General features: G+C 37.3%; 1 protein-coding gene across 4 annotated transcripts; it reads left to right on the top strand.

The window, feature by feature from the left end:
• The first annotated feature begins 45 nt into the window (after positions 1–45).
• Positions 46–11,332, top strand: sgca (sarcoglycan, alpha). 4 transcript variants are annotated; one of them, XM_042398018.1, is made up of 12 exons: positions 46–117; positions 4,203–4,280; positions 4,538–4,666; positions 4,797–4,948; positions 5,999–6,065; positions 6,195–6,393; positions 6,479–6,647; positions 8,748–8,956; positions 10,333–10,359; positions 10,613–10,795; positions 10,957–10,983; positions 11,104–11,332. In XM_042398018.1, the coding sequence occupies exons 2-12, from the start codon at positions 4,244–4,246 to the stop codon at positions 11,108–11,110; spliced, it is 1,206 nt and encodes a 401-aa protein (XP_042253952.1). In that variant the 5' UTR covers positions 46–117; positions 4,203–4,243; the 3' UTR covers positions 11,111–11,332. The 4 variants fall into 4 exon arrangements, with proteins under 4 accessions (XP_042253952.1, XP_042253953.1, XP_042253951.1 ...); XM_042398019.1 differs by having other exon boundaries at positions 57–117; positions 4,233–4,280; XM_042398017.1 differs by having other exon boundaries at positions 59–129.
• The last annotated feature ends 542 nt before the right edge of the window (positions 11,333–11,874 follow it).

Here is an 11,874-nt window from a genome sequence, read left to right as displayed (position 1 = left end):
TGCTGCTGCATGGAGGAGGCAGCCGCTGGGTCATAGTGCCCGTCAATCTCTGCCTCTCTAGTGTAGTACTATGGGCCATTACTGCATACAGTCCTGAGAGGAGTTTCAACCATAAATGTATGTGATGTTGTGAGTATGAGGTATTTCATTTCACATATATTATAAATCAGTGATTCTCAAACAGGAGTACTTACCCCAAGGGGTCCCTCAGCAGTTGCCATGTGGACTAACTCAACCAATCTGAAAAAATATAGAAATTATGACTTAATTGATTAAAAATATATATCTACACCTTGATGCTACATGTTGCCATTGAAAGTGGCCCACATAAAAACTAGTTAGTTATAGCCTAAGAACTGTTAAATGAGCTAACATTAAAAGTAAAGTATAAACAGTTAAAATAGCTAAAATATGGCGGAAAAAAGCTTATAGTCTTGGATGAATGGTTGGAATAGCTAAAACTAATGGATAAACAGTTGAAATAGTAAAGTAAAAGTAATATTAGTGGATAAAATGTTGAAATAGCTAATGTTATGTAAAATGGCTGAAATAGATTTAAAAAATAATTATAGCTTGCTTTACATGGTTGAAAGCAAGCTAAAGGATAAAAAACAATCCTTTATCTACAATAGTAGATAAATGGTAAAAACAGTTAAAAGTAAAGGATAAAAAGTTGAAATAATGCAGGTTAGCTAAAAGTAGTGGATAAATGGCTCAAGTAATTAGGTGGGAAGTAAAAGGAATGGTAAAATGATAAGCTAAATGTTACCGTTAGTGGATACATGGTTGAAATAGTTAGCTAAAGTAGTCAGTGGATACAACAGTTGAAATTATATAAACGTCATGGATAAATGTTTGAAATTGGTAAAAAGTAATGGATGAATAGCTTAAATATGTATGTAAAAGTAATGGTAAAATGATGAATAAGCTTAAATAGTGGCTAAATGGTTGAAATTGTTAGCCAATAGTAACGGATAAATGGTTGAAATAGCTCAAAGTAATGGTTAAATCAATCAATATTTAGGTAAAAATAATGGCAAAATGACGAATCTTAAAATAGTGAATAAATAGTCGAAATAGCTAATGGATAGATGGCTCAAATAGTTAGGTGGCTTAATGGTAAAATGGCGAATAAGCTAAAAGTAGGTTAACCGTTAGTGTATAATGGTTAAATAGCTCAAAGTAGCTAGTGCATATAGCAGTTAAAATTGATAGTTAAAAGTAGCTGAGGGATAAATGTTTGAAATAGCTACATGTAATGGATGAATGGCTCAAATAGTTATGTAAAAGTCATGGTATAATGACGAATAAGCTTAACATAGTGAATAAATGGTTGAAATAATTAGCCAAAAGTAATGTTTGAATGGTTAAATCATTCATAATTTAGGTAAAGGTAATGGTAAAATAATTTATAAGCTAAAAGTAGTGGATAAATGGTAAACCTCAGCCTCTCTAAATGGTAGAGGTAGGAATGCAAACTTGATAAACTGACCTAAACACTTACTGTTCAAGTTTATGTCAAAAATATTGTACAAACATCAATTTTGAAATTAAACAGATACATCTGGAACATGACATGTAGTGTAGGTGTATTCATCTGACAGGACTGCAGAGGACAAAAAAAAGGTTGGGAACCACTATGTTAAAAATTTCACTCCTTTTTTTATTTCTGTTTTTATTTTTATCAAAATTAAAATCATACTTATAATAATGCACTTGAATATGGAACACCCAACCAAGAAAAATAAGCATCATGTCAGCACAATAAAACAGTCCAGAGACCAGATTTCACCACCCTCCTAACCTATAAGTGCAATTTCACAAACAATAATACAAAAATCCTATTTTTTTTAAACACTCACATAAAATAATGATCACTTACCAGTCATTCAAAAGTCTGGGAGCCCCAGGCTATCAAACTGATGTACAGTAGCTGTGATTGTTAGGGAACTCGACTAGCACTAGGACCCAGTAGACTGTCGGGCACGTCAAACCTCCTTGGCCAATAACACATCCGTTATTAGCGGGCCACATTGTTGCTTCCTGCATTCTGCATCTGTAGCTGATACATACATTAAACATTATCTTTGAAGGTAGACAAAGCATTTCCCGTTTTTTGGGGGGTTGAGAGCTGGTTGTATCTACCCACACCGTCTACGGTTTCTGAATTCTACGGGGGCGGATTTATCTGCAAGGCCAGCACATTCATGCAGCTGTCTCACACATAGGAAAAAAAACCCACTTTTCCCTTTCTATCATATTCACCTTTATCTCACAGCAGATGAAGGTCTAGTCTGAAGGACATAACTAGATGAATACCGTATTTCCTGAAAGGACTCTTTTCAAACAGGATGTGCATTTTCAGTGTAACAGTGGTGCCATCTACAGCTGCAGCTAGCTTCCCTATGACAGTTTATTAGTAGTAAAACTGTGGATTAGCACAGCAATGTCCTCGAGTCAGTGACTGAGTGAGCAAATTGTGAAGTGAAGGATAAAAGTGTTATCTCAATATATGAAGTAGAAAAAACTTTATTGCTGCAATATGATATCTGCAGAAACAAGACACTGTGCCCACCATTCCCTCAAATCGGCCCCCATTTCATCATTTTTTGGTGATATTTTGTGTCTCAATACACGTTGTCGTCACTATGTTTACGGTGTATGATGGATTTGGTTATCTGCAACTATCGATTATTTTCTTCATCAATCGCTAAGTTGTTTGGTGCATAAAATGTCATAAAATGGTGAAAAATGTCACTCACTGTTTCCCAAAGCCAAAGGTGATGTCCTCAAATGACTTGTTTTATATTAACAGTCCACAACCCAAAGATATTCAGTTTAATGTCATAGAAGACTAAAGAAACTAGAAAATATTCACATTTAAGAAGCTGGAATCAGAGAATTTAGACATTTATTTCCTAAAAAAATGCTCAAAATGATTAATCAGTTATAAAAATAGTTGGCAATTAATCGAGATCTAGATTTAGTACCTACCATTTATTTTTCAGTGCTTCATACTGATAATGTGTATAGTATACTAGTTTTCTACGGTTACTTATCTATAGTACGTAGAGCTGCAACGATTGATAGATTAGTCGATCGACAGAAAAATAATTGGCAACTATTTTGATAATAGTTTAATCGTTTTGGGGTATTTTTAAAGCAAAAATGTCAAACAATCATCAGTTCCAGCCAGTCATTTGTGAGGTTTTGTTGCTTTTCTTAGTCATATGAGAGATTAAACTGAATATCTTTGGGTTTTGGACTGTTGGTCCAACAAACCAGAAGATGTCACCTTGGATTTTAGGAAGCTGTGAAGGACATTTTTCGCTGTTTTCAGGTGTTTTATAGAACAAACGATTAATCGAGAAAATAACCAGCAGATTAATCAGTATTGAAAACAATCCTTAGTTGCAGCTCTAATACTGTGCACTTGTTCTTGTACTTCTTTTTGCTGCTTCAGGCACACTTCCCAGTGCAAATAAATAAATAAAGTTGCAGCAGAGAGACAAAAATAGTTATAGCTGTTGTTGTGTGAGCATGTTTTAGTATTTATTTATTATGTATACAGTATATCTTTGAAATTGCTGTTATTGTCTCCCTTACCCCTTCGAGGAAGGCAAGAAAAAGAAAAAGCAGTGAAAATGTGGAGACAAAAACAGCCACGAATTTACTCACATGGAGTAGTAATCTCATTACTCACTTTTAGAAATGACACAAGACACACAAGAAATGTATAGATTAGGCCAAGAGTGGAAGAAGAACTTTTACTTGAGTAGAAGTACATCAGTATTATCAGAAATATACTGAAAACATCAGAAATGAAAGTAACCCTAAAGCAGAATTCCCCCTTTGAAAGTGATATATAATATAATGTTGTAGCTGGATTGGTTTTAACTGCTTGTTCATTACATGTTTTGTATGTAAAATCTTCAAAGTAAATATATTAGTAATTCTAACCATCAGATTCATTTAATGGAGTCAAGTATAAAGGAAATACTCAAGTAAATTTGTACTTAAGTACAGTACTTGAGTGAATGTACTTAGTTACTTTAGGAATGTGATTTTATATCACCGGAGGGATCAATACAGCTCTTCATTTACTCCACACGTTCACACTCAGACTCACAGACTCCCTTCCGGATATCATTAGGTGTGTGTGAGGCAAAAATAGCTCTGACATGTCTTTTTCTGTGACCAAGCCCCTCTCCGCTTGGCTCTGTCAATCACAGGCCAAAACAAGATGGCAGGCTGCAGGAGCTGGGTCCTCTTCTTAACAGGCAAGTTTACTCCTGACGTTATTTAACTTCATGTAATATACAATACTGCCAGGTGCTTGCCTTTGTGTTAGTATCTAGTTTGTGTTATTTACATTTGGTCCTGATATCAGCTGTCAAGGATTGTAGGCTTAATTGTTAGAACATCATGCATGTTGTCATATTTTAAAGTTTAAGTTGTTTGTTTGTTTTTTTTGTGCCATTTTTAATCATTCAGCTGAATCATTTGGTGCTTTTTTTTTTTCTCCACTTCCACATAGTTTGTGCTGTCAGTGTGTTTGGGGCCAATGCAGAGATCAAATTTACCATTCCTGTGGGGAAGTTATTTACATATGAGCTGATGAGAGAGACGTTTCAGAATGACTTTGAACCTCTGTCAAAACTCTACCGTAAGAGCCTAAATCATAAGCAATTCACCAGCTTTTCATTATCAAACACATTTAAGAGATAAACATGTAGTACATTAGTGCATTTTTTTCTGTATTTATCTCTCTTTTCTCCCTTTTGTGTGTTGTATAGCTGGCCGCTTGTATGATGACCCCATGATTTTTAAGTGCAACAGGCAGAATTTCCCAGACCTCCCAGAGTGGCTGCGCTTCACCCAAAGGCACCCCTATGATAACGGCTTCCTGTATGGGACACCAGTATCTCCTGGAAAAAGTATAATTGAGGTATGCAGTCACACTAACAGTGACACAAACCTGAATGAGAATGCTTGATGGTATATATTCTTACTTTCATTCTGGTGGATAATGCATATAGTGAAATTTTTCCAGCGCAGCTACAATAGAGACAAATCTGAAAATTATTCAGCTGTATGAAACATCATTGGTAAATGTCAGGTTTTGCTGTCAGACCCTCAGAGACAAAAGCGTCGGGCTTCACTCTGGAGCTGCTGTTTTTTTTGGGGGGTTTTTTTTGCATCATCATCAAACATTCATGAAGAAACCTGTCAGAGAAGAAGAAGAAGAAGAAGAAGAGATACAAGTCTCTGAAGTGGCACCATAGTCTCAATCAAACAGAATATAATATCTATGGAAAACATGTCACATTTTGGATTCAATCAAAGATTGCAGCTCTACTGTACTCTATCTGATTCAAAACACATATTATATTATGTTATTAAGAAAGAGGGCAGTCTGGGAAATGTAGGAAATAGATAACTAATGCAAAGTAGAGGTAAACAAACACAACAACAACAAGAATGCAGTAAACAATAGAAACAAATAGTGAAAGAATATCTGAGAGTGACATTGTTAAATATTTGGAAACTGCCTTATTAATTAGGCACCTTTTCTATTACACAGTATAACTACACTGTGTACAGTATAAATTTGACCCATTCAGGTCAAATTTGACCCATTTGTACATTTGAGAGCAGTAAAAACACCTCAACACCACTCGTTTAGCCTGAAATTATATGGCCTTTCTCAAAGTGACACAGAATATACAAAAAATTGAAATGTTCCAACTTTTTATGTCAACTTTTTTTAAAAATTTGTGCAGCTGATACATATTTTTATACATCAATAGTTAGATTTGACCTGTACTTATTCAGAAATTTTGACTGATAATGACTGATGAGGTATTTATGAATGAAAAATTTGTGGTTTAGAAGTTTGGACTTGAGAGAGAGAGTCTTAATTATGAGAGGATACTGTGAAGGGTCAGAGTAGGAACAGTATGTAAGGGTTAATAAACTCTCATCCTTTGTCTGACAGATTTATGCCGTCAACAAACGGAGCTATGAAACAGCCAGACAAATTCTCGTAATCAAAGTAACAGCAGGTATGTATGATTTAAATTATTATCACAAATCCATAGCACAGGTATAGTAATAATAAAGGAGTATATGGGACAAAATTCACACAATGACTGTAGAAATGACATGTCGTACACCGTTGCACTCACTCACAGAGGGGATCTTGCCCTATCAAGCTGAGTTCTTCATCAAACTGAGAGAGGTTGAGAAGGTGCTGCCCTCTCCTGTTCAGGATGAAATAAAGCAGGATTTACAGAAGCTGTGGGACACAGAGGCTTTGGAAATTGTCAACATCACCAACGCTCTCGACCGTGGCGGCAGAGTTCCCCTCCCTCTTGCAGGCCACTTTGAAGGGTAAAAAGAGAGTTTTCTGCCAGCTTACTGTGACTTTTATAGCTTTAAAATGACTGTTCCATTATTAAAATCTGATTTGTGTCAGTGTGTATGTGAAGGTGGGGTCGGAGCAGTTTTTCTCAGATTGTCTCCTGAGGGTGCTGACAGCAGAGCATGAGAAGCAGTGCAAAGCAGGGGCCAAAGTCAAGATCCCTGGAGAATGTAACTTCTGCAGCATCCCCAGCAACTGTATCACGTGGTGCAAGACTGAGCTGGTGAGGGCTGAAAAGACATATGAATGGTGGTGTGAATTATGAGCAATACAGAGTTTGTAATGTCACTTTTATGAAGGAATTTAGTGTAATATTTCTGGTATAAGTCCTTCTATTTAAATGGCAGAGGTTAGGGATTAGTCCTGAAATGATTAGTCCCGTAGTTCCCAACCAAGGGGTCCCAAAATAAATCTAAGGAGTCAGAAAATGATTAAAAGGGATAAGGAAGAACAATAATTATATTTCTGACTTTTATCTTTTTTTTTTTTTGCTTTTTTCTTGTGAAAGACCAGATACTTTCACCTGTGTGACCCCTAAAAAACAATCAAATGAGGGAAAATCAGTCAACTGACCCACTCACAGCCCATGTCCTCACTGACCTGTTTCATGTCCTCACTGATGTTTTGAAGGATAACAAGCCAAAAATGTTGGAAACCACAACAGAAAATGAATCATCTTCTATTTGATAATTGATTCAAGCTGTTAATTTTAGTCCTTTTGCTTTTCTCTATTTTATGTAGTGTAAATTGAATACCTTTTTTTAAAATGCTTATCAGACAAAAACAACCAATTTGAAGATATCAACATAGGCTTTTTAATATTTGTTGATATTTCACAGACCAGTGGTTTGCAACATTTTCATCTTATGGCCTCTTTAAATGACACATTGCGCATGTCAACGAGTTTACAGTCATTTTCAGGGGGTTGCATTTTCAATATTTTCAATATTTAGATTTTTTAAGAGGCTGGAAGAGGTTAAACTTTACATTATTTCATCAGAAAAAGGCAAAGCAGTTTTAATTACAAAGCACGTTTCATACACAGAGGTAGATTCAAGGTGCTGTACAGAGAAGTTACAGCAGCACAAAACAAAGTTAAAACAACACAATCGGAAAAGAGCAGAATAAAAGAGATAAAATCTGTATAGAAACAAAAATAAAAAATAATTAAGAAATAAAATAAAAGAGTAAAAGAATAAAAATGAATAAATAAAAAGATTAAAAATAATAATAATACAATAATAATAAGACCTTGAGTTTTAAAAACATGTAGTTAAAGCTCTTGAGAACAATAAGGTTTCGATCTGGATTTAAAAGCTGCAAGGGTTGGGGCGTTCCAGCACCGTGATGCATAATGACTAAAATGAAAGGTTAGAGAAAAGAAAGACAAATGGTCTTACATTATTTTTCTTTCTTATCCTGTTAATCTTGCGGCTCTTCAGATTTTTCTTGAAATATTTGGGAGTATTTATCTTACTGCACTGTTATTTCATCCTCCTGTTTAATCTGTTTTATTCTATTTTACCTTATTTTAACCTCTTTTTATATATGTAGGGTTTTTTTGGACATTTTATGCCTTTATCAGGTAGCAACGGTAGGGCAGTGACAGGAAGGGAGGACAAGGAAAGACATGTAACAAGGGTCCGCTGCTGGAATCGAGCGGTTATGTGGCATGTGTCTTAACCAGTCTTCTTTTTAACTTTACTCCTTTTAAATCCTATTTTTATTCCTTTTTTATGCCTCTGCACCGGTGACAGCTGTGGCTGGAGGCATTATGTTTTCAGGTTGTCCGTCCATTCCCTTCTTCTGAATGCGATATCTCAGGAACGCCTTGAGGGAATTTCTTCAAATTTGGCACAAACGTCCACTGGACTCAAGAATGAACCGATTAGAGTTTGGTGGTCAAAGGTCAAGGTCACTGTGACCTCACATAACATGTTTTTGGCCATAACTCAAGACACTTAATACCTTTTATTTAATTCCTTCAAAGTCTTCACTACAGATATTATGAGTCTGGACAGTCATGGATGTAAACTGCAACTTGACTAGTTAGCGGAGGCATACAACCACAAGGCGGTATCTCTAATTTTCTTAAGGCCTTTTATGTTTCATGTAAAGCACTTTGGATTGCCTTGTTGTTGAAAGGTGCTATACAACTAAACTTGTGACCCTTTGAAGGTGTCTTGACCCCCAGATTGACAACCACCATAGCCCTATTTAGGATGCTTAATCAATTGAAAGCACACTAACAATCTTGTCATCTGTGCCTTTGTATCTCATAGTTTATATGACAGAAAACTGGCTCTCCTTTTTCTCCCTGCAGTTTGATCTGTCAAAGCAGGAGCCGACTCCACCTGCTCCCACGGTGGGCTCAGGGATTCTGGAGGCTGGAGGTGACTTCATCCCCCTCGAGTCTCCACCGAGCAGAGACTATCTCCCAGACTACATTGTGACAGTGATCGTGCCCCTGATCCTTGCCATCATCCTGTGTACCCTGCTGGCCTACATCATGTGTTGCAGACGAGAGGGAGTGTATGTATCTATTTTGAACCACTAGTGGAGTAGCCATTTAGATAGCTGTGTTTATTTGGTGAAATTTTGTGTTAGGGTTAGGGTAGCTTTCTAATGGATCCTACTAGGGTTAGGGTTAGGGTAGCTTTCTAATGGATCCTACTAGGGTTAGGGTTAGGGTTAGGGTCAGGGTTAGGGTAACTTTCTAATGGATCCTACTAAGGTTAGGGTTAGGGTAGCTTTCTAATAGATCCTACTAGGGTTAGGGTTAGGGTAGCTTTCTGATGGATCCTACTAGGGTTAGGGTTAGGGTAGCTTTCTAATGGATCCTACTAGGGTTAGGGTTAGGGTAGCTTTCTAATGGATCCTACTAGGGTTAGGGTTAGAGTTAGGGTTAGCGTAGCTTTCTAATGGATCCTACTAGGGTTAGGGTTAGGGTCAGGGTTAGGGTAACTTTCTAATGGATCCTACTAAGGTTAGGGTTAGGGTAGCTTTCTAATGGATCCTACTAGGGTTAGGGTTAGGGTTAGGGTCAGGGTTAGGGTAACTTTCTAATGGATCCTACTAAGGTTAGGGTTAGGGTAGCTTTCTAATGGATCCTACAAGGGTTAGGGTTAGGGTAGCTTTCTGATGGATCCTACTAGGGTTAGGGTTAGGGTAGCTTTCTAATGGATCCTACTAGGGTTAGGGTTAGGGTAGCTTTCTAATGGATCCTACTAGGGTTAGGGTTAGGGTCAGGGTTAGGGTAACTTTCTAATGGATCCTACTAAGGTTAGGGTTAGGGTAGCTTTCTAATGGATCCTACTAGGGTTAGGGTTAGGGTAGCTTTCTGATGGATCCTACTAGGGTTAGGGTTAGGGTAGCTTTCTAATGGATCCTACTAGGGTTAGGGTTAGGGTAGCTTTCTGATGGATCCTACTAGGGTTAGGGTTAGGGTAGCTTTCTAATGGATCCTACTAGGGTTAGGGTTAGGGTAGCTATCTAATGGATCCCACTGGGGTTAGGGTTAGGGTTAGGGTAGCTATCTAATGGATCCCACTAGGGTTAGGGTTAGGGTTAGGGTAGCTTTCTAATGGATCCCACTGGGGTTAGGGTTAGGGTTAGGGTAGCTATCTAATGGATCCCACTGGGGTTAGAGTTAGGGTTAGGGTAGCTATCTAATGGATCCCACTAGGGTTAGGGTTAGGGTTAGGGTAGCTATCTAATGGATCCCACTAGGGTTAGGGTTAGGGTTAGGGTTAGTGGTTAACCCTTCCACTGGGTGTGAGTAGGAATTTAAGAATTCCTGTTATCTGGGTGAACTCACTGTTGAAGCAAATACTCAAAGCCAATTTCAGCTTTTGATTGATCCTGATAAACTGTGACACAAAGGTGACGCATTATTCTTTTTTTCATAGGGCCAAAAGGAATGCAAGGACAAACCAGTAAGTACAAAATGTTGTTCACTGTTGCCAGACTTATACATAAAACATTTTTGCATTGAAAAGAAAAAAAACAAAATAGTTACACACTCACAGCCAGATGTCCAAAATGTCTAAAAAGCCAATATTTTAGATTCTTAACATATTTCTGAAGACAAAATATCTTTTTCTCTTAATGGTTAAAGGGTATCAGAGCAAAAAACTAAACAAAATATTTTAAACAAAACTAACGTTCTGTACATCCACTTTTCTGCAGGATTCAGTTGTACCACCACCACACTATTCTCGGAAACACAGATGAGCTGAGGAACATGGCAGGAGACCGTGGCACTCCTCCTCTTCCTCTGTCCACACTGCCCATGTTCAACAGCAGAACCGGGGAGAGAGCATCGCCGCTACGGTCTAACAGCCCCAGCATCCCCCTCATCATGGCCCAGCAGTAAGACCCTTACCCACTGACTCTTATTTATTCACAGATCTGCTTTTATTTTTCATTACCAGCATTTGCCAGTCAGCATTAGTAGTGATCTAAATGAAACTGATCCTGAAAAGTCAAATCACTTCTTAACGTAGATTTTCTAAAATCTCCTCTTTTCACAGTGATCCCTACGTTGACACACTGCCCAGGTAAAGCCTCTCAGGGGGAGTTTACATTGCATTAAATTACATTACATTAATTCTAGTAAATATTTAGGCTACAATATATTTATATATGTTTTATATGTGTAATGTTGTTTGTTTTTACAGGAAGTGAGAACAACGATGGATACATGTAAAGCCTGAATGTTATAAAGTAATGTGTTGCAACATCCTATTGTCAATTTGCTGTGGGAAATAGTGTTTTTTCTCCTTTTTCTTTCTTTAAGTTTAAAATACATAAATAGTATGTAGTTACTTAGATTGATATTTGCCATGTATGATTCTCTGTATTCCACCTTCTTTCATTACTAATAAACGAATCAGTTCTCGCTGCTGGTACCAGGCATCAAGATTTGTTACAGACATTCTGGAGCAGTATTTAAAGTAAAAGGAGGAGGTCTACACTTACCGTTTCAGAGATGCGGTGACAGCACGCTTTGTATTGTTCATAGTGCAACTAGGCTGAAGAGAAAGGCTGGAAAGTCAGCGTCCAACCTGACTGAAAATCTGTTGCCAAGACTTTGTAGAATTGGATTTGATACAGTTTACTTCAGAAACTCAGCAGCTGCAGTACTCAAGGGAGGCAGAAAAGATGTTAGTTGTCCATTTTAAGTGGATTCCTGCAAACTGCAAATGTTTACAGTGATCCAGAGAGATAATTATGAAATAATTTTCACTTGTTTGCATCCCTCTATCATGTTATATCACTTGATTCAACGCGATAGTAGTTCCTTTTCTAAAGTCACGTCACACTTTCAGATTTTTCTGTTGGGTTGAGGCCACAAGTGCAACGTGAAACTAGAAAATGTTGAAACTTCAGAGAGCGGGGCGGCAGCAGTTTTCTGATCTTGTGTGATTTCAGTGTTGAACTCCTCTTTA

The sequence above is a fragment of the Thunnus maccoyii genome, chromosome 20 (genome assembly GCF_910596095.1).
Source record: "Thunnus maccoyii chromosome 20, fThuMac1.1, whole genome shotgun sequence".
Classification (NCBI taxonomy): domain Eukaryota; kingdom Metazoa; phylum Chordata; class Actinopteri; order Scombriformes; family Scombridae; genus Thunnus; species Thunnus maccoyii.
The sequence above is the reverse complement of the archived record's forward strand: the minus strand, read 5'-3'. Positions and strand labels throughout refer to the sequence as shown.